Source organism: Bactrocera oleae, chromosome 2, assembly GCF_042242935.1.
Source record: "Bactrocera oleae isolate idBacOlea1 chromosome 2, idBacOlea1, whole genome shotgun sequence".
Classification (NCBI taxonomy): Eukaryota; Metazoa; Arthropoda; class Insecta; order Diptera; family Tephritidae; genus Bactrocera; species Bactrocera oleae.
The window spans coordinates 49536260-49559014 of record NC_091536.1 but is presented as its reverse complement, the minus strand read 5'-3'; the positions used below and the strand labels follow the sequence as shown (position 1 = coordinate 49559014).

Below are 22755 nucleotides of genomic sequence, written 5' to 3'. Positions count from 1 at the left end.
GAAGTATATTGAATACCGTGACATTGAAAATTTTATGTATAATGGAATTTAAAATTTAAATTTATACAATAAATTTAATTAAATATTATTTTACGTTTAATGGTAATACGAGAGCATATTTTAAAATTGCATTGGCGCTATCATGTATGGATGTTTTAGATACTATAGATTTTGTTGACTCTCTTTCTTCAAGAATCACTTCTGGATCAAATCAGGTGTAACGACTTTTCTTAAGCTCTTTATGTACCACTTTTATTTGCTCATTAATCTGTATGTAAATATTTTAATTATTCATTCATTAAATAATTGTTAAAAGGCGCTAAATTTATCTATTAAATTTCTTACAGTTTGATAATCAAAGGTAAGTTGTAATCTGTAATCACTACTCCCAACAAAAGTCAAATTGTGATAAGTCACAAATTGAGTTACGAAATACAAATCTGACACAGAGGGTCAGTGGAAAGAGGCAAGCGTGGTTATAAAGGTTGTGAAAAATTGAAAAATTCAAAATTTTGTTTCTATTCACGGTGCACTGTGAAAATGAAGAAAATCGGGGGATAATAACTTTTACCTTTCACTAACTGTAATGTCCGAAACACTAAAAGTGTATATGACTCACTAACTGTAATGTCCGAAACACTAAAAGTGTATATGTATATGCTGCAAAGTTATGATACAGAAGCATTTCATGTAAATACATATATAAAATTTATTCGGTGCCAAAATTCTGTGATTAAAAGTTCGTTCAGAACCTATTGTTGACTTCATGTTGTTGTACAATATTTATGTAAAATATATTAAAATTTAATTTTATATCATAACTTTAAATGAATGTGCTTAGCATCCCCTAACAATAATATCACTCACCATTATCGTCAAACGAGGCGCATTCCCACAACTGAATAAATTGGCAATAAATTGAGGAACATTTTCTGTTTTTTCATTTATGGCCTCATGAATGAGTACTCGTATTATAGCTCGGATCTAAAAATATAGAAATTCATCTTTAAATAAACATACATATTTACTTCTTCTAACATATGCACACTTCCGGATGGTTACACAAATATGCCGAGTTTCCTTGACGCAGTTGCCTTTTTATCTGTTGCACGGTTCTATAATGATTTATTGATTTGGTATCCCAATTACTCTTATAACTCATTTTGGTTTATTAATACATCGACAATTATTAAAAGTTTTGAAATTAAATGATCATGTTTGAACAAGTTTTCACTGAAAAAACAATTTACTTATAAAGAAAAGAACTATAATTCTTTCACAGATGAATTTATTTAAGGTTGTAACAATACAAAAAATATTGCACCTATAAAATATATGGCAGCTGTGAGAAGTACAAAAATATGATTTATAAATTTGAATTTAAATTTTGACTGCCTTATAAGTTTTTTATAATCGTAGATCAAAACAAGTAAGGTTAGGCTAAGTTGGGTAAACCGAAAATTTTATACTCTCGCATGTTTCAACGATCAAAGGCTGGGAAATACTTTTAGGTGTTGGCTAAACATTCTATTAAAAAAATGTTACGTAAAAAATGAACAGGCACTATTCGAAGAAGCCAAAAGGACTACAATCAAATTTGGTATCTTATGAACTACATATTGCTTGTCCGAAATATTTATATTATAATCAAGTTAATTATCTCAAATGAGATATATGTGATATATACTCAATCAAATGGACTAAATTTTAGATATGGATTAGGAGGATCGTAAATCAATAGGGATATGAAGTTTAGACCAAGATCTAGATAATTTTTTGATCGATTTCACATATTCAATCTTCAAAACTGCAAGAATATTTGCGCAAAGATTGAAAAAGAGCTTAAAAGTATTTGAATAAATTCTTAGAAAATGGGGAAGATTTATAAAATCACTTAAAGAAAACAGCACTTTACTTTCTGCGCTTATAAATAAATAAACATTTTATATTTATATACACCATTTACATATGTACATATCTATTATCATTAACTGGTACAAAATGGCCAACACATTTCCTATAACAATTCTACTGTTGTGCATCCTTGGGGCTGCTGCTTCCGCTCTATTTGCCGAATCCAACACTAATTATTTTTATCAAATCTTTTGTTGCAAATGTTATGCAAAATACAGTAAGTTTACATTATTTTGTTCACATTCTTTATGTCAACTTCCAAGCCTTGCGTTTTCAACAACATGATGGCAGATAATCTTTTATTGAATATGTGAAATCGATCAAAAAATTATCTAGATCTTGGTCTAAACTTCATATCCCTATTGATTTACGATCCTCCTAATCCATATCTAAAATTTAGTCCATTTGATTGAGTATATATCACATATATCTCATTTGAGATAATTAACTTGATTATAATATAAATATTTCGGACAAGCAATATGTAGTTCATAAGATACCAAATTTGATTGTAGTCCTTTTGGCTTCTTCGAATAGTGCCTGTTCATTTTTTACGTAACATTTTTTTAATAGAATGTTTAGCCAACACCTAAAAGTATTTCCCAGCCTTTGATCGTTGAAACATGCGAGAGTATAAAATTTTCGGTTTACCCAACTTAGCCTAACCTTACTTGTTTTGATCTACGATTATAAAAAACTTATAAGGCAGTCAAAATTTAAATTCAAATTTATAAATCATATTTTTGTACTTCTCACAGCTGCCATATATTTTATAGGTGCAATATTTTTTGTATTGTTACAACCTTAAATAAATTCATCTGTGAAAGAATTATAGTTCTTTTCTTTATAAGTAAATTGTTTTTTCAGTGAAAACTTGTTCAAACATGATCATTTAATTTCGAAACTTTTAATAATTGTCGATGTATTAATAAACCAAAATGAGTTATAAGAGTAATTGGGATACCAAATCAATAAATCATTATAGAACCGTGCAACAGATAAAAAGGCAACTGCGTCAAGGAAACTCGGCATATTTGTGTAACCATCCGGAAGTGTGCATATGTTAGAAGAAGTAAATATGTATGTTTATTTAAAGATGAATTTCTATATTTTTAGATCCGAGCTATAATACGAGTACTCATTCATGAGGCCATAAATGAAAAAACAGAAAATGTTCCTCAATTTATTGCCAATTTATTCAGTTGTGGGAATGCGCCTCGTTTGACGATAATGGTGAGTGATATTATTGTTAGGGGATGCTAAGCACATTCATTTAATGTTATGATATAAAATTAAATTTTAATATATTTTACATAAATATTGTACAACATGAAGTCAACAATAGGTTCTGAACGAACTTTTAATCACAGAATTTGGGCACCGAATAAATTTTATATATGTATTTACATGAAATGCTTCTGTATCATAACTTTGCAGCATATACATATACACTTTTAGTGTTTCGGACATTACAGTTAGTGAAAGGTAAAAGTTATTATCCCCCGATTTTCTTCATTTTCACAGTGCACCGTGAATAGAAACAAAATGTTCTCGCCGAGTTTGGTGTTCGAAGCTTTGATACGCATTAACACTATTAGAGGGCGAGGTCATGTCAATTTTTCACAACCTTTATAACCACGCTTGCCTCATTCCACTGACCCTCTGTGTCAGATTTGTATTTTGTAACTCAATTTGTGACTTATCACAATTTGACTTTTGTTGGGAGTAGTGATTACAGATTACAACTTACCTTTGATTATCAAACTGTAAGAAATTTAATAGATAAATTTAGCGCCTTTTAACAATTATTTAATGAATGAATAATTAAAATATTTACATACAGATTAATGAGCAAATAAAAGTGGTACATAAAGAGCTTAAGAAAAGTCGTTACACCGGATTTGATCCAGAAGTGATTCTTGAAGAAAGAGAGTCAACAAAATCTATAGTATCTAAAACATCCATACATGATAGCGCCAATGCAATTTTAAAATATGCTCTCGTATTACCATTAAACGTAAAATAATATTTAATTAAATTTATTGTATAAATTTAAATTTTAAATTCCATTATACATAAAATTTTCAATGTCACGGTATTCAATATACTTCATTTAGCTACTGGTCAATGCTACATTTGGTTTTGATGATTTGTTTTACTTATTGTGGGATTTACACATTATGCTCGTTAGAACGTTGGGCAGGACGCAATTAATATTCGGTTCATGGAAGCTCATAGAGACATTGTGAAGAGTGACCAAACTAAAGTCGATGCGCTCTGGAAAGAATTGGTTAAAGAGCTTAATGTACTTTTAAAAAGGTAAAAAATAAAAATTTCTCTATTCTAAAGAAGTTTTCTTAGCTAACATTTCATAAGGTTTGGATGGATTGGAAGGCTTTCTTCAGGAAAAAAGTTACCCACAACACTCCCGAAGCTAGAGCAACTGGTGGAGGGCCATTTAATAAATACACACTAACCGCAACGGCAGATACGATTGCCTAGTTGTGCAGCATATACACCGTTGTGGAAATTTTGAATTAAAAAGAAGTAAGGAAGGGCTAAGTTCGGATGTAACCAAACATTTTATACTCTCGCAAAGGCAAATATTTAACTTTATCTAAAATTATATCAATGATAAAATGTTTAAGCACAACTCTTCGTAAATTTACATCGCCTTATGCAGAAATAAGAAGTGTTGTAGTAATTTTACGAACTGAGCTGAATCGCAAATTCGGTCAAATTGAATACAACTCACATGCAGCTTTAAAGATACCAGGTTCAAAAATATAAATTTTCGAGATTCGATTGCATGCGGTCAAGCTATATTAAAACTGCGAAATCTCATTAAAAAGGATACATTAAAATTATCCAGCGAATCTGAAGTGACGGAAAAATTCCCAATGCTCGGGAGACCATGTGGCAATTTATCTGTCTTCACCCATTTCTATTTTGAAAAGCAATCGGTTAGAGGAATGGGAATATATTCGTACTACATTTCCTCAGTTGTATAAGCAAGCACGTATATACTTATCCTTGTTGGGTCGTCTGTTCCTTGCGAGACTTTTCTCTAAAACTGATGCAATGATATGAAACTCCAGAAACCGCTGTCAAAAATGTACAGTGAGTGTCATTGAAAATCGTAAGGGCACACTTTTTAAGTACTTTATAGTCCAGTTCCAAAACTTCAAATAGTTCCAATTTAATAGACTACTTAGCATGAATGATCTAAAATTCATTCATTCACAAAACTTTAAAATAGTAATAACAAATAACAGTTAATTTAAATTCCCTTAGCTAAGTAATATTCGGCCAGTAAAAATTGCACAGGGAGTATTTTTTTACTTTCAATGGAAAAAAATTATACAAAAAAATGAATTTCAATACTGAGGAAAACCTCTGTTAGTTTCAGCAGCTTGAACACGTTTGGGCATTCAATCAACCAACTTTTTAAAATAATATGAGGATATATTCCTCCATTCACTTTGGAGCGCGTTTTTGAATTGAAATGTTACAAATTGGCAGAGCTCACCTCTGCCATGCTGGACCATCGGTTGCATATTTTTCGGATCCATCGCTGTATTGTAAATTTAGACTCATCCATGAATAAAACATCATTCCAGAAGTCAGCATACTGCTTAAGATAGGTATTTGCAAATTCAAGACGAATCTTTCCGTTCCGCTCGTTAATTAAAGGCCACTCTATCGTGGAAATAATTTTTTCTAAGCACTCTCTGAATAGTTGAATAACTTACTTAATTTTTTTAAAATAAAATTTAAGGTCTGTGGCAATTAGGGACGGAAATGGTTGGATTCTCCTTAACTTTCCTTATGATCCATCGTTCGTCAGTCGCAGTCAGCTTCTACTTTTTTGCCTTATTTGCCACCCGATTTCCATTTTTATATCTTGCAATAATATACTGAACAGTACTTCGACTCCGATTTATTATTATGGTGCTTTCTCCATACCATTTACCGTTATTATAATGATTAATCACCATATCGCGTATATCAATAGTCGTTTTTTTCATTTTTCCAAAGTCTGTATATATTTTATAAAAATTTTACTTCAAAGACCATTCGAATACAAGATATAAACCGATTTATATCAATACTTTCCAATTTCTTACTTTTGTTTCGGGGAATACCCGAATTTCTCAAATCATCAGTCAGCTGTACGATTTTCAGTGACACATAAAAAGGGGAATAATTTACAAAAATAATTTCCAACGCATTGTGGTCTTAACTCTATTACAAATGAAAACAACGATGCAACAAACTCAGATGAGTCGTTTTACTCGCCACCCCTGACGTTCGGAACGCCTTCCACAGCGCTGGATGGGAAAACATGATTGAAGCATTAGAGGAAACCTTTAAAATACCCACATATCTCAGCATAATGGTGAGGAGCTATTTGAAAGACAGGGTTTTGCTGTATAAAACTTCTGAAGGACCACGACACTTGAAGGACACGTGCGGAGCTGCGCAGGGATCAATCCTCGGCCCAGACCTCTGGAACGTTAGTTACGACGGCATATTAAGCCTCGATATGCCCGACGATACTTATCTAGTTGGCTACCCAGACGACATCACCGCGATAATCACTGCGAGAGACACCGAAGATATCTATAATAAACATGAAGACAACAACAGAAACATTAAGAACACAAATGGTTGTCAACTATCTGGGTAAGAATAGACTCCAGGCTTACCTACTGGACACAAATTCAACACGCTGCGGAAAAAGCGTCCATAATAACTAGTCAATTGAGCAGGCTGACGTCTGATATCGGAGGACCGAGACAGGAAAAACGGAAACTTTTGATATCGACAACAGTAAATGTCTTGCTCTACGAATCCCTCGAAAAAGTGTCGGCGTATCGGACAGTCTCGGGCGAAGCTGTATATGTAATAAGCGGACACACGCCCATCGACTTATTAGCATTTGGACGAAAGAAAATGTGGACGTTGAAGAAACAAGGAACAGATGCTGCCGCTACAAAAGAGGAAATAAAGACCGACACCTTGGAACAATGGCAAGTTCGCTGGGAGTAAGGACGCCACGGCAGATGGACGGCCAGGTTAACCCGAAACATAAAATAATGGTCTAACAGGAAACATGGTGAGGTAAAATGGGAAAAGTCGAAGAGCCGTTCTGTATATACAACGACGCGATCGAGGACGACGCTGAACACACATTTTTTAAATGCACACGCTGGCAAACGCAGCGGATAACATCATACTATCATGCTTCAAAACGAGGAAAACTGGAAGAACGTTAAAAATTATATAGAAAACGTACTACGGATTAAAAAACGGGACCTGGACGCAGGTCCTTGTCATTACATGTAAATCTTAAGACGAGAAATATGGAACGCCACCCTGAAGTAATGCGAAAGCGGTTCCAGGGTGGGCGACGGTTCCCTAGAGGAGAGTTTTTTAGTAACCTGTATAACAATGCGGAAGGCATTTTTCTCAACCTCCGGCGAAAAAAAAATATCGTGTCATACATAGTTACTAGTGGTTCAAACCTCTTTACAAGACCGATATAACCAATTCACTACTACGCTCGTAAAGTTTTACGTCTTACAGCACTACATAACCAGATCTAACTTTTTGTTCTTAAATGAAAAAAATATGTTGTTAGAAGAGCAACATCTATGAAACTTGACAGTTGAATGTATAAAAAGAGATGTACACATAGACAATGAATTTGTTAAAAATTGCAGCCATTGAATCTGCCATTTAAAGAAAAATTTGAAGAGCGTCCGGTAAGTTGTGACTTTTTCTTTATTGAAAATTTTCATAAATGTTTATTAAATTAAACTCTTTTTAAAACAGGAAAGAATCAACCGAAGACCATTGTGATAGAACATAAATGATAATAATTTTACAAAGAGTTTATATGTACATACATATATGAAAAGTTTATGGTGAAAAACCAATTTGGTAAGTATGGTTATGTTAAAAGTTTTACAATATAATATCTTATGTATAATATACTAGGATAATATATTATATACTAAAACAATATGAATCTCTTTGGGTTTATTGATTGCGAGTTGATTGGATTGCAGTTGCATTCAACTAATACTAAAATGCCGGCAAAACAGGTATGTACATTGTAGGGCTTTGTTAATTAATTTTTTTTAGATTTTGAAATAAGTCAATGGGTTCGTTTCCATTATTTCTGCCACAAGTGTAAATACTGTAAAGTTAAAGAATCGTATAAAATTTAAAATTGTGTTATATCGGAAGTAGGCGTGGTTGTTGTGTACGAAGGCTTAGATAATGTTGTGCACCTAATTTAGTGCAAATTGGTAGAGTAATTTCTTAGATATAGGCTTTAATCTTAAGGTGGGCGGTGCCACGAATATTTTTTCATAGAGTGTAGTTCCATCAACCAACTAGTTATCTCCGCCATGTGTCTCCCATTGTCACTTCTCAACTAGCAAACATAACGGAGTAGGAATAAAAATAAGTCGAGTTATTCTCATTAACTCAAGTTAATTTCATTCTCATAGCGAATGTAAAATTATTTCTTTGTGCATCTCGAAAACGGCCAAAGCCGTTCATGAACGAAACAGCGCTTGATAGTGATATAAACGCACTAAAAACTACGCTCATCGAATTTTTTGAATTGTGTAATCGTGCAAATGTTTTTGGTGCCTTTGCAGAAATATTCCTATTTAAAAGTAGCTTACTATTTTACATTGAATCAATCGAAAAAATGGATACCCCTCTAGCAAGGTACACCAGTTGATGCATACTCCGGTTTATCCAACTCAAATAATTTGGGTCGATTGTATGGTATATAATTAATCCAGGGCAGACTAGATGCTTTTATCCGCGACTGTTGTTGGTTAATGTCACCAGACCATTAACATTTGGTTGTATGCATTAATTCATGCGGTTTATTTTTCGAAAATTGAGACTTTATTGTGAAAAATTTGTTATACATTTAATGTTCAAAGTATTGTCCATCGGAAGCTACGATGTTTGCCCATCTTTTTGGCAGTTTGTGGATCCCATCCTAAAAGAACTTCTCCGGCATGGAGGTCAAGAAAGAATCGAGCCAATTTCGGATACCCTGTTCTGAAGTGAAGCGTACTCCGGTGAGGACATTCTGCATTGATCTGAACAAGTGGTAATCGGAAGGTGCTATGCCTGAGCTGTAAGGCGGGTGAGGTAGAACTTCCCACCCACAGTTTTAACTGGCCTTGCAACATGTGGCCGAGCGTTGTCATGATGAAAAGTTATTGATTCGTGTCTGGTCGTTTTTCCGAGATGGTCTTTTTCAAACGAATCAATTGTTTTCGGTAGAGGTCCGCATTGATCGTCTGACCCGATTTCAATAGCTCATAATAGAGCACACCCTTGTGGTGCCACCAAATACATAGCATAACCTTGACATTTTGGTGGCGTTGAAGCAACATTTCCGACATGTAGAATCGACGTTCGACGTCTCTTGGCTTTAATTCATAACGCACCCAATTTCCAAGCTTCTGGATGAATCCTAATGATTTTAATCGTCTGGAAACGGTTGCTTGATCAACTCCTAATACTTTTGCAAGTTCTTCTTGCGTCTGGCATGCATCTGCGTCGAGCAATGGCTCCAATTCTGCGTCTTGAAATTTTTTTGGCTGTCCGGGTCGTTCTCCGTCGGGTAAGTCGAAATTGCCACTTTTAAACCGTGCAAACCACTTTTGGCACGTTCGTTCGGCTAAAGCATGGTCACCATAAACGTCCAGTAAAATACGATGGCTTTCGGTAGCACTTTTCTTCATGTTAAAGTAATGATGAAGAACTCCCCGCAAAAACACTTTATCTGGTACAAATTTCGACATTTTCAAATGAATGAAACAAATTGTTGTTCACGCTAAAACAAATGACATCTACTGAAAACGACGTGAAATGACAGTACCTTTGAAATGAATATAGCCACAGATGAACACAACGCGAAATAATACTAGTAGAGCCCTCTCTTAGAAAACTGCACGAATTAATGCATACACCAATACGTAAAATAAATGGGCAAGTATCCAACGTATAAGGATGCATGCACTAAGCTTGCCAGAAGATACTTGCTGAAGCAGCATTATACTGCACAGGAACACAAATTTGTCTACTATTTGCTATAGTATCAACGACATGTTTCTCTCTCTCCTCTCTCTTGCGATTTATTATTTAACGGCAAACCGTTGCGCCTGGTCTTGTTACTAAGCCAAACGAGCATTGCATGTGTTAAGGTTTTTAGGGTCTAATATAATTTTCCTAATCTTAATGAAAGGATGAAAGAGATTCTCATAATTTAGGGTAACACAGTTCTCTCCTCTTTTCCGACCACTGATCTCTACGTATTTTTTCCGTCTCTATCACAGGATTCATTGACTACTCGGTTGATCTGCCGCTTATACTCAGATATACAATGAACATAACTGAAAACAAGTAAGGAAGGGCTAAGTTCGGATGTAACCGAACATTTTATACTATCGCAAAGTTAAATGGTATATTCGTTTGAGACTTCTTTATATATTTTAATAATTAGAAGTAGGAACTGTTGCCTTAGTTATTTACTTTTCACTCACAGTGAAAATAACTAGAGCAATTTGTAAACTAAATTTACTCAAATTATGAGAAATCGTTCTTGTGCTTTTTGTATACGCTTCTAATTGATTTTATATAGAATGCATTACAACTGTATTGAGAAGTATGAAAAGAAATCGTTTTTGGACAATGAATAACATTTTTTATTTATTATATCGATATTATTATACATGTTTAGTTTAAAAATAATAAATATTAACAACTTTAAAAATTATATTATTATATTAATTTGTATATAATATTTACAATATTAAACATAAATTTTTGTAGAGATTCTTATACATATATCCAAATTATATTTCTTTTTTCTTTATACTATTTAATTTATATCATATATTTATACAATAATATCATATATAATAACAAATTATATATATAATTTAAATTTTATTAATTAGATTATTTACATATTTTTCTTAAAATTGTCTTAAAAACTACTGTCAAAATTCCTATACCATTCCAATTCGATTATATTTGGAAAAAAAATGAAGAACTATTGCACTAAGTCTGAAGACTTTAGTTCGAAATAGAGACACTGATAGCTGTGTACTGTCTCAAAAGTAATTGCATTTACACGGGAAGGATCCATGTTTGAAAATGCCCAATCAATTTGTGTACCGGCAGGTGTAGTTGAATATTCTACACCAAGCAGGGAACTAAAGTTTTTTTCTTGGAGCAGATTTCTTATAATCCCTGTAGACATTAAACAAATGTTAAAATCTCCAACAATTAGCACATTTTGATTGCCTAACTCAGAAGTAAGGACTTCCTGAAGTTCTACAATTAATTGTCTGACAGAGAAAGCTGAATTTCTATATAGAACCAGAATATTAATATTAAAACAATTAAACAAAACCGCTTCTAAAACTTTGCGGTCTGAATAAATTTTCTTTACAGCCTTTGATTCTATAGAGCAAGCTATGCTATGCTTTGCATATATTATAATGCCCCGTTTATGTCTGTTGGTTGTTTCCGTGCTATCTATCCTCAGCTCGTTAATTGGAGTAAATCCTGGTATATCAAAACTTTCGCAAGGATAACTCCAAGTTTCTACAAAACATAAAATATCTGAAGATAGCATCAAACAGTCGCTTTTTATATCATTAATGTGAACGTGAAGACTCTGAACATTATGGAATAAAATTGGATGTCCTGATGTTCGGGAAATCATAAAATTGAAACTTGTTGTTAAAGCTTTATTTGTGTTCAATTCCCTCAGTTCCCTAAATACGGGATCCGATTCAGAAAATTTGTTAGGAGGAATAAAATTTCCTATGATGAATAGACCTTCTGCAGAAGTAGCTCGACTACAAGCGACTTATATTGAAGCTCTAGGCATTCTGGGTCGAGTATGAACTACAACTTTATTATATGTGGCACCCTGACTTTTATGAATAGTTATTCCCTCAGCCGGAACAACTGGAAACTGATTTCTTTCAATTGAAATTTGTTCATTTCTTTTATATTGAAAAGATTTTAGAACTTTTTCAATTGGTGTCCAAGAACTTTCTAGAGGATGAGGCTTTTTTGATCGTGCTATCAAACCAACAGAAGGTTCCAAAAATTTAATCCACAGAATTTTTGGAAAGGAACAATGGAAATCAATTTGCATAAGTTCTCCAGCTGCCCCATTCACCAAGCCATCACACGTGTTTATGTTCACTGTAATCATATATTATATTTGGCGGAGGTTTTTAGTGTCAATTCATAGGGCAGTCCCTGCGTTTCAGAAGTTTTTAAAAGTTTAACTCTTTCCAAAATATTATCATTTTCATTTATACCAATTCCTTTAACTGAGTCTTTTGCAGTTGAAAGGAAAGCTTCTGTTGGGATTCGACTGAGCTTAAGGGCATTAAAATTATTTGTCTTCATTGGACCAAAATAAATGTATGGCATCATCGGGAACTTCTTCGAAATTAATTACTCGATTTCAATGAGTGATATGTCCTCATTTGTCATAGTACCAGATGCCATATGATTTAATGCAATTGCAAAGGCCTGATCCTCCCGTTGTCTCATTATCTCTGTTAATTCAAAGTATTTAAATAACTCCCACAAAGGGGAACCAACTAAAGTGCTGTATGCATCATTGGGATTAGGAGAGAATATCCACCTATCTCCAACAGGTGAAAGTTGCTTCAAATCACCAAACACTATGATCGGTATACCACCGAAAGGGCTGTCCGTTTTGAAAATTTGTTTTAATCTCGCATCAACAGAGCTAAACATACGTGCACCTACCATCGATATTTCATCAATTATGATTAATTTTAAATCGATGTCTGTAATAAAATGAATTAACTGTGTCATTGCTAAGTGGCCTCAACTCTCTATTCAACTGATTAACAGGTAAAGAGAATATTGAATGAAGGGTCATTCCACCTATTCCGAATGCTGCTTAACCCGTAGGTGCGCAAAGAAGAACTTTTAAGGAACTTGGATTGGATCCAGGTGTAGAATTGTAACGACGGTTAAGAGCTTGATATATTGCAGATATCAAAAGACTCTTTCCTACACCTGCACCGCCGCCAATGAACTCATAAAATGGAAGATTGGTTTTTAGGTGGTGCATCAAATGTGTCAAATAGGTTCTTTGCTTAGTGTTTAGACTTTGAACTAAAGAAAATAATTCCTCAACTGGAATTAAAGGGGGTAGTTTAATAGGTCTAATATTGCAATCAGATTCAGTGCCATTATCTGTTGAATCTTCGCCATGCAAGTCCAGCAAATTTATATTTGGGTTTATTTCTGGAAGTGCCAACACTCTGAACTCATTTTCCACGATAGGTAGTTCATTTTGAGCACCTTCGTCCAAGTCTGTTTCATTATAAAGACTTTCTAGAACATTTTCAAGTTCTCTTTGCTCTAAAACATCATATTTTCTTTGATTTTCCTCAATTATAATACGATGTGATATGCAAGTCTGCTCATTATCGTTTTCTATGAGATCTTGCTGTTCATTCCGCCAAGGATAGTAAAACATTAACATTTCGCGGAAATACTCAACTCTGGCCAAATCTGGGTTAAACCTTCTATACCGAATAATACAAGGTTTGGTACGTTTTTTCACAAAACCGCTACCGTCTTTAAGAGGCATGACAACCCCGCTTTCTGGTAAATTATCGTCTTCTCTCTCTTCTTCTTCGTGATCACTATCTTGTGCTCTTCTACTAGATTTAAAATATTTATACCTAGGTGCAAAATCTGCTAAACAAAGAGTTTCTAACTGATCGGATCTTTGAACATAACGGTCTAAAATACCGGCTACGAATATTTCAGTCGAACCTGAAGGAAGGTTCTGAAGTTCCGCTCTAGGTTTTACCATTCGAACACGTTCCTTAGGTCGAGAGGTATTTATAAATATTTCTGCATTACTTGCTTCCGAAAGATGGAGCCCAATGCAGCAATATACTGCTTCTTGTGCAGAAATTTCTGTGCCTGATATAAATTTGTGACCAATATGTTTAAGTTTTTGCTTAATAGTATAATTTCCAGCATTTACCTCTGATATAGCTTTATTTAAGAGCCTAGAAATTCCCCTGTTAGACTTGTTAATATAATTAATTATATATGAACAGCAAGCATATGCATCCAGTATATATTGGATATTCAGATTTGCTCTATAATTTTCTAAGTGGCTAACCGAACCATCTGTAGAAATATAATTGTCAATAAAACTAATGACATCAGGGAATGTCTGAGGATCTTGAAGGTTGATCCTGAACCTCTCTGTTGAAACTCCACTCTCAAGTAGAAATTTGTAACAAAATGCTCTTCAAAAATGCCGGCGTTATCTTTAAAAAGCTTAAGAATTTGTCGATAGCGGTAGTCAAAATATCTAGCACAAGTAACCGTGTCTGATCGAATTAAGCGATATCTATCTTGGGTTGTTAAACTGTTGGCTTCCTCTTCCGAAATATCTTTAGAATCAACAGTTTTAGAGAGGATGACCAAAAACTCAACCCACTGAGATTCTGCAGCCGATAAAGTAATAAAGAAGTTTGGAAGCCCAAATTGGCGAATCATAGCGATTGCCTTTTTCTTCTCAGCTTCCCAGTGCGCAGGTGAGGAGACCTTGTAACCATCATCGTGTTGAATCAAGTTTTGAACAAAGTTTTCGTTTAATAGATTTTGGGCCGTAATTCGGTTGCGACCTGAAAACTTTCTAAGGCAAATGGATGTACTATTCTTAATTTGTAGCAGTTCTAATTTTTTGTAATCATAGAACAACTTTGGAATGGTACACGCTCTTCTGTAAAAACGGCAAATTTCAGAACGTATTATCTTGCTATACGTTTCAGAGCATGTACGCTTCTGCCCAACGTATATTGTTTCAAATGACAACTCTTCTGAATTATTATCTTGAATTATGTCAATTGGTCTTTGTCCTTCACCTGGCGCTATGACTAAACGGTTATAGTCCAAGATTTCTACAGGAATATTGTCCAAAAGAGTTTCTTGACCTCCTGGATTTAGCTCTGAAGGTAAAAGACCCGTGGGAATATTATTACCTGAGGGATTATTATGAGAAGGGGTATTCACTAAGAACGGCAAAGCTTCCATAATCTTTGCGGGGCGTATGGTATCGATCATGTAATCATGATTGTATTCCAAACGCCTTCTTAAGTGAATTTGTATAACATGAGCCTCATCAAAGGACCTTGGTAGAGATGTCACAATATTGTTAACAGAAATTGGTATATTAACAACAGCGCCTTTGAGCAAACTCTGACCTTGATATCCTAACGGACGGATTGTCATAAAAGGCAATCTAGGCATTATGAGACGTTCTTCAATTAGGGTTAAACCTTTCAAACAATCCGGTATTTCAGGAAAGTCTAGACCGTTAGCTAAACATATTTTTCGAACGTTCTTTTTAACAATCGCATTTTTGCAAGTAGCACAAAAATTGTAATTTCCATCTTCTGAAGGAAATTTTTGCATTAAAAAGAGGGCGGATGCAGCATTCGGTTCACCTTGCGCAATAGTTTCGAAATTTAATTTGCGAACTTGGTGTGAAAACCATAAGCCGCCGCAGCAAATACATATTTCAGTAGGGCCCTTATTTATATTTTGGAAATAAATGTTTTTGAAATCTGTTAAATTGCCACTATTATCAGTTTCTATAACATTATTTTCTCTCGTTAATCGGATTCGTTGGGACTGCCTTTGGTTTTCAATTTGTCTATTGAGTGGGTTATCTCTACGAAGACGAACTTGACCTTGTCTAAGACATCTCTGATTCAAAATTTCTTCCCTCATACCCCTCCTACTAAGCTGTCGACGGTGTGTTTCTCTATCACTCTAAATTCCTATACTCAGGATTTCTTGCGCGAAGTTCTCTATGATCCCTAGTGTTCCTAGATTTTTCATCATAACGTACCTCAGGATTGACCTCGAGTATTTCTTATTTGCTCTTCAGAGCGAATTTGGGGATCTTGCCGCCTTGTTCTATGTTGAACAGTATTTGCAACTTGCTCAACAGATCGAACCTCGGGGTCTTCACGCCGAGACCTATGACCTCGAGTATCTCTTATTTGCTCTTCAGATCGAATTTGAGGATCTTGCGCCTTGTTCTATGTTGAACAGTATTTGCAATTTGCTCACCAGATCGAACCTCGGGGTCTTCACGCCGAGACCTATGACCTCGAGTATTTCTTATTTGCTCTTCAGAGCGAATTTGCTGATCTTGCCGCCTTGTTCTATGTTGAACAGTATTTGTAACTTGCTCAACAGATCGAACCTTGGGGTCTTCACGCCCTGATCTATGACCTCGAGTATTTCTTATTTGCTCTTCAGAGCGAATTTGGGGATCCTGCCGCCTTGTTCTATGCTGAACAGTATTTGCAACTTGCTCAACAGATCGAACCTCGGGATCTTCGCGCCGAGATCTATGACCTCGAGTATTTCTTATTTGCTCTTAAGAGCAGATTTGGGGATTTAGACGTCTTGCCCTATGTTAAACAGTAAACTTTGTTCAAAAGACGGTACCTCGAGATTTTCCCGCCTGGTTCTATGTTGATTTGTATTGATGAATTTGTTCGGACAGACGTACATCGGAATCTAATCTACGATTAGCGTGACTTACAGTATTTTGTGACTGCTCACTATCTCTATATAAAGAGTTTGCACGAAGAACTCTCATACGTCTTCTATTCTGAAGACGACTTAGTAATATAGATTTTCTACTTAATCTAGGCATAATTAATTAATAATAAATGGATTAATATATAAAGTACCTATAGATAATACTTATATAATTCAGTCCGTCCGGGTGTTAAAAGTTGGATCCTAGGGGCTGCTCTCTTTCACTGTAATTCCTTGTAAGTCCTTGCTATGCTATTGCTCGTCACTATACACTGTACTGTGTAATACACTAAAATTAGTTTGAATAAAGCACTTTGCAACATGTTGGTACAGCTTACGTACTTTTGTATACCTATAAATTACTTAGTTATTCACTAACATAATAATACATAATATTTAGTTATATTTATATTTTAGAAATTAGTAGTTTATTTCATTGTATTGAAATTAAGTTCTCGGAAAACCCCTCCGTAAATTACTTTTGTTTAACGCTTTCTAAAACAGGAGGATCTATGGTACCTATTTTGAAGGGTCTACCCATGAAGGCTAAATTCACAATAACTTACATATAATTAAGTATGGTATACACAGATGTAGAGCAGGTGTGTAGATTTTCTTCTTTCTGTCTTAATATCTAAACCTTTCATAAGCTGCCAACGGCGCTAGGTAAAAATGTAATTTTCTTGAGTTTACAGTTCACCTCATAACCTTCATATTCAAATGTGTCGCAAAACTGAAATAATAGAGTGTAGCATGTAAACCGATGGGGTCGCAGTTTATCTATAACCACATAAAAAGGGTCTTTAGCCCTTTTGATACTACATTACTAATATTTATTTCATGCAATTCTTTCTAGAAAGATTTTTTTGCTCTATACAAAGTCCAGCACTCTAAGAAACTTTTTTAGCATTGTAGTCTGGTATATTTTATAATAAGTTCAACATGATGGCTGAGAAAATATACCTAACCACTGATTACCACCAAATATTAGAAGAAATATATGTACATAGAAATCTATATCTATCACTTTAGGTGATGCAAACAACTCTTTGGTGAACAAAACTATACTCTGTTGCAACAGTTGCGAAAGTATAAAAATGTTGCGAAAGAATTCAACATTCATTACTCGATTATTATTTGGTATCTTATTAACTTATGTTATTGATCATGGATTTATTTTGTGTCAATACTATTTTTTTCTCCGAAATGTTAACTTTTATAAAAAGAAGCTATTTAACTCAAACATGGTATATGTGATATAAACTAAACCAAAGGGGTTAGATTTAATATGTGGGGTATATGAGGTTGCTGTTGTACCAGAGGAGCGGAAATCAGTATATTAGGGTTACAAGGTTTAAACAAAGTCTAGACCAATTTCATTCATATGCAGCGATATACATTATTTTTAAGAAAAACTGTCCATTTAATTTCATTAAATTATCAAATTGACGAAAAAAATTATACCATAAGTAGTACATGTGAGCTGGGAAAATCAAAGACCAGAAAATTCCTCCAAACCGTATATTAAAAAATGTTGAATTAAACATCCATTATTAAATGATATCGTGATTAAATTACAATCAAATTTGGTATCTTCTTGACTTATATTAAAGGCCATAAACTTAGTCTCAGTTTTATTGCTTGAAGTGAGATATACATAAGTATGAATGTGATATTAACTCCACCAAAGTGGCTAAATTTAATATTATAAGCTTAGGTGGCAAACGTCACCAGAGAATCGGAATTCATTATATGAAGGTGTGAGGTTTAGACTTAGTATATACTAATTTCATTCTAATTCAGCGTCAAACCACATAATTTTTAAGAAATCTTTTCCACTTAATTTCGTTAAAATATCACGTTGATCAACCGGAACGGTGTAAAGTCAGGTGGAAAGACGGAAATCATATATATATTGGGGATAGAGAAATATATTAATATTGACATTGCTCAGCTATACTCGAGAGCATATTTTGAAGCAATTTTATATATAAAAAAAAAATATTAATACTCATATTTGGCATAAAACTGGTTAGAATAACGAAAATCATTATAAGTAGTATATGGAATTTGAGGGCAGTATCAACCCGATTTTATTAATTTTTTCCAATACCACATACTACGAACATGCCACAGACTAATAAAATGCTCCCACTGTTTCATTAAGGTACCTCATATACCATCACCAATCATATGGAGTAAAGTCAGACGAATGTTCGAAAATCCTGATATTAGTTACATGGGGGCTAACGAAAATTGTCACCCGATTTGATCTTGTTATGAGTAAAACACGCTCTCTCATTTTCATTGAGATAACTCACATATGCGGTATAAAGTCACGCGGAAGTTCAAAAATATTTATATTAGATATATGAGGGCTACAAGAACTATTGATCCGATCCAACCCATTTTTGAAACAAAGACATACTATTATCGATAGTTTCATTTATTTATTCTATTGTATGAATTTCAATTATATATCTTACACAATGGCCGATATTTACGGTAAAAAGTCAACTATAGGTACTGGGGTCCACATATTCAGTACCTAGGGACTTGAACAGTTTTGGTTCGATTTAGAGATTTTTTGGTCACAAGGTGGCATACTTTAAACGTATTATTCACGCAAAGTTTTACGCCGATATAATCATTGTTGCTTGATTTGCATAGTGGAAAGTGAAAGAATCAAGTGGAATTTAAAATGGTGTCATATGGAAAATAGGCGTGGTTGTAATCCGATTTCGCCCATTTTCGCATCATAATATAGAAATATAAAAGGAATGTTATGTACCAACTTTGGTTGAAATCGGTTGAAAAGATTCCCAGATATGGGTTTTCCCCTAAAAGTGGGCGGTATCACGCCCACTGTCTAATTTTGAACGCAGTTCCTATAAAGTCATCTCATACCATCCCTGAGATGAAATTTAAGGTCTCTGGCGTGTTTAGTGCTTGGTTTATCGTAGTTTTTAACAGTACCGTTACATGGGGAGTGGGCGGGGTTGTCACCCGATTTCACTTATCTTCACACTGTCCGTAGAGGTGCTAAAAATATGTGCTTCCACGCCCACTTTAAAAAAAAAATTTTAACTGCAGATGCCCCTCCCTAATGTGATCTCGTGTACCAAATAACAGTCTTGTATCTAATTGCGGAGCTTAGTTATGACAATTTATTTGTTTTTGATCAATGGCGTTTTGTGGGCGTGGCAGTGGTCCGATTACGCCCATCTGCAATACCAACCGTCTTACTGTACCAAGAAACATGTGTACCGAGTTTCATAAAGATATCTCAATTTTTACCCAAGTTACAGCTTGCACGGACGGACTGACGGACGGACGGACAGACAGTCACCCGGATTTCAACTCGTCTCTTCATCCTGATCATTTATATATACATAACCCTATATCTAACTCGATTAGTTTTAGGTGATACAAACAACCGTTAGGTGAATAAAACTATTATACTCTGTAGCAACATGTTGCGAGAGTATAAAAATAAAAATAAATAATTCTACATGGAAATAACACAAATTCACTTATGTATTAAGTACATTTTATCAATTCAAAGTTTTTATTTGCAAAAATTTTTTTTCATTAATGTCGTTTATATTCATACATATATAAAATAGTTTACTTTGTTTTTTATTGAAAGTATTATATTGGATAAAAAAATATTGGTTATATTTTATGAATATTATTGTAACAATAATATGTAAATTTGTATTAAAAAAGGAACATATGGTAGACATATATATTATATCATAAATGCAATTTATTCCTATACATGTGTTTTCCATGTTCGGCTTATAATAATATATATTTAAGTATCTATTTCCTTAGCTGTGACTTACATCTGGACAAAGTACATTAAATACCAGTTTATTCTATAAAGAGAGAAGTCATTTAGTTAATTTTTATTAGAACTATGCAAACACGCTTATTTACTACATTAACTAAAATAGTAAAAAACAAGTAAGGAAGTTCTAAGTTCGGGTGTAACCGAACATTTTAAACTCTCGCCACTTGCAAGGGAAATTACGTCAGGTGTTGGCAAAATTGTATATTAAAGGAAGTATTGATCCGATTCAACCCATTTTTGACACAAAAACATACTATTATCGAGAGTTTCATTTGATTATTTTATTATATGAATTTCAATTATATATCTTACACATTGACCGATATTTTCGATAAAAAGTCAACTATAGGCATTTAGGGTCCACATATTCAGTACCTAGCGGTTGAACACTTTTGGTTCGATTTAGATAATTTTTGGTTAGAAGGTGGCATACTTTAAACGCATTATTCTCGCAAAGTTTTACCCCGATATAATCATTGTTGCTTGATATGCATAGTGGAAAGTGAAAGAATCAGATGGAATTTAAAATAGTGGGATATGGGAAATAGGCGTGGTTGTAATCCATTTTCGCTCTATAACATAGAAATAACAGAAAAATGTTATGTACCGAATTTGGTTGAACTCGGTTAAGCAGATCCCAAGATATGGGGTTTCACCTAAAAGTGGACGGTGCCACGCCATTTTGAACGTCAGAGATAAAATTTAAATCAATGGCGTGTATAGTGCTTGATTTATCGCGCTTTTAGTAGTTTTTACCAGTCTCGTTATATGGAGAGTGGGCGGGTTTGTCACCCGATTTCACTTATCTTCACACTGTCCGTAGAGGTGCTAAAAACATTTGTTCTCAGTGAATTTTGTTATTATATCTTTAGCGGTTTAGGCGATATGCACATTAAACCTATTAGGGGCAGGACCACGCCCACTTATTAAAAAATTTTAAACTGCAGATGCCCCTCTCTAATGTGATTCCGTATACCAGATAACGTTATTGGGTCTTATTGTGGAGCTTAGTTATGGCAACTTATTTGTTTTTTATTAATGGGCGTGGCAGTGGTCCGATTACGCCCATCCATACTAACCGTGTTACGGTACCAAGACACATGTCATGTTTCATAAAGAATTCTCAATTTTTACTCAAGTTACAGCTTGCACAGACGGACGGACGGACAGACAGTCACACGGATTTCAACTCGTCTGTTCATCCTGATCATTTATATATAAATAACGCTATATCTAACTCGATTAGTTTTAGGTGATACAAACAACCGTTAGGTGAACAAAACTATTATACTCTGTAGCAACAGGTTGCTAAAGTATAAAAAATAATATATATAATGCGGGCTACATTTAGCAGGAAAAGATGGTTAGGCATAATTATAAGTAGACGTAAGTTCTAAGTATAAGGCAGTGGTCGGCATTTCATAGCACAATTTTGCAATCTAATTTCACACGTATGCCACCACGTTGTCGAGACAGCGACGAAGCAATATTGCGAATGGTCAGGAGAATGTGCCATGCACGAAATTTTTTGTCATAATGAATGTTTTATGGTGTTATGATTTACATTTTGTGTTTTCGTTACTTAAGGACAGTTAAATGAAGGTTTTTAGGGTCTAATGTATTTATTTTAATCGTACAATATATAAAATAAATCAGGAAGCATGAAAGTACTTGTTTAAACAAAGAATGAAAAATATTCACAAAATTTAAGGTAAGTTTTTACTGGGTGTCTATAACTTTGCGCTCACCTACACAGTCGCAGTTCCTTTCATGCCGACCACTTTTATAAGGTCATAATACACTTATGCCTGAAACAGTCACCGACATTCCTCCTTTTCGTACTTACCGCCCGTATTAAACCAAATTTATCAAGTTATACCCGTAGTGGAAAAATCCAACTATTAAAAATAGTCTACCCATATATAAATAATTGTATTCGACTGAGTTAGTTTAAGAATATTTCAAATATTGGGTTGGCAACTAAGTAATTGGATTTCACTCATGGATGGCTTCAGTTGAATTTTTAGGTTAGCTGGCGTAGTCCAAATGTAAAACACATTTTGTTATTTGATATTTGGCAATACAGCTGTCAATCAGTAAAAAAAAAGTTTTTTGATCGGTTGCGTAGTTTTCGATTGGTGTTCGTTGAAAAATGGAAGATCAAAAGGAACATTTTCGTCATATTTTCCTTTTTTATTTTGGCAAAGGGAAAAACGCATCGCAAGCTCACAAAAAGTTATGTGCTGTTTATGGCGACGAAGCCATAAAAGAACAGCAGTGTCAAAATTGGTTGG

The 22755-nt window shown here is 34.2% G+C and overlaps 1 protein-coding gene and 2 long non-coding RNA genes across 6 annotated transcripts in view; 1 reads left to right on the top strand and 2 right to left on the bottom strand.

The window, feature by feature from the left end:
- On the bottom strand, positions 1–1310 carry LOC118680155 (uncharacterized). The gene is made up of 3 exons (XR_011398037.1): positions 1049–1310; positions 868–984; positions 1–268 (listed from the first exon to the last, which is right to left on the bottom strand). It is a non-coding gene; the product is annotated as an uncharacterized lncRNA (long non-coding RNA).
- Positions 1311–2884: 1574 nt separating this feature from the next.
- Positions 2885–3848, top strand: LOC138858996 (uncharacterized). Its single transcript, XR_011398038.1, has 4 exons — positions 2885–2976; positions 3031–3147; positions 3439–3680; positions 3758–3848. It is a non-coding gene; the product is annotated as an uncharacterized lncRNA (long non-coding RNA).
- A 6942-nt stretch (positions 3849–10790) lies between these two features.
- LOC106625610 (uncharacterized) overlaps positions 10791–22755 on the bottom strand; it is a 73149-nt gene continuing 61184 nt past the window's right edge. For all 4 annotated transcript variants that reach the window (XM_070113113.1, XM_070113114.1, XM_070113112.1 and 1 more), the window contains one exon: positions 10791–20486. In XM_070113113.1, coding sequence (XP_069969214.1) covers positions 14149–15780 — 1632 coding nt within the window. In that variant the 5' untranslated portion in view covers positions 15781–20486 and the 3' untranslated portion in view covers positions 10791–14148. The remainder of the gene's footprint in view (positions 20487–22755) is intronic.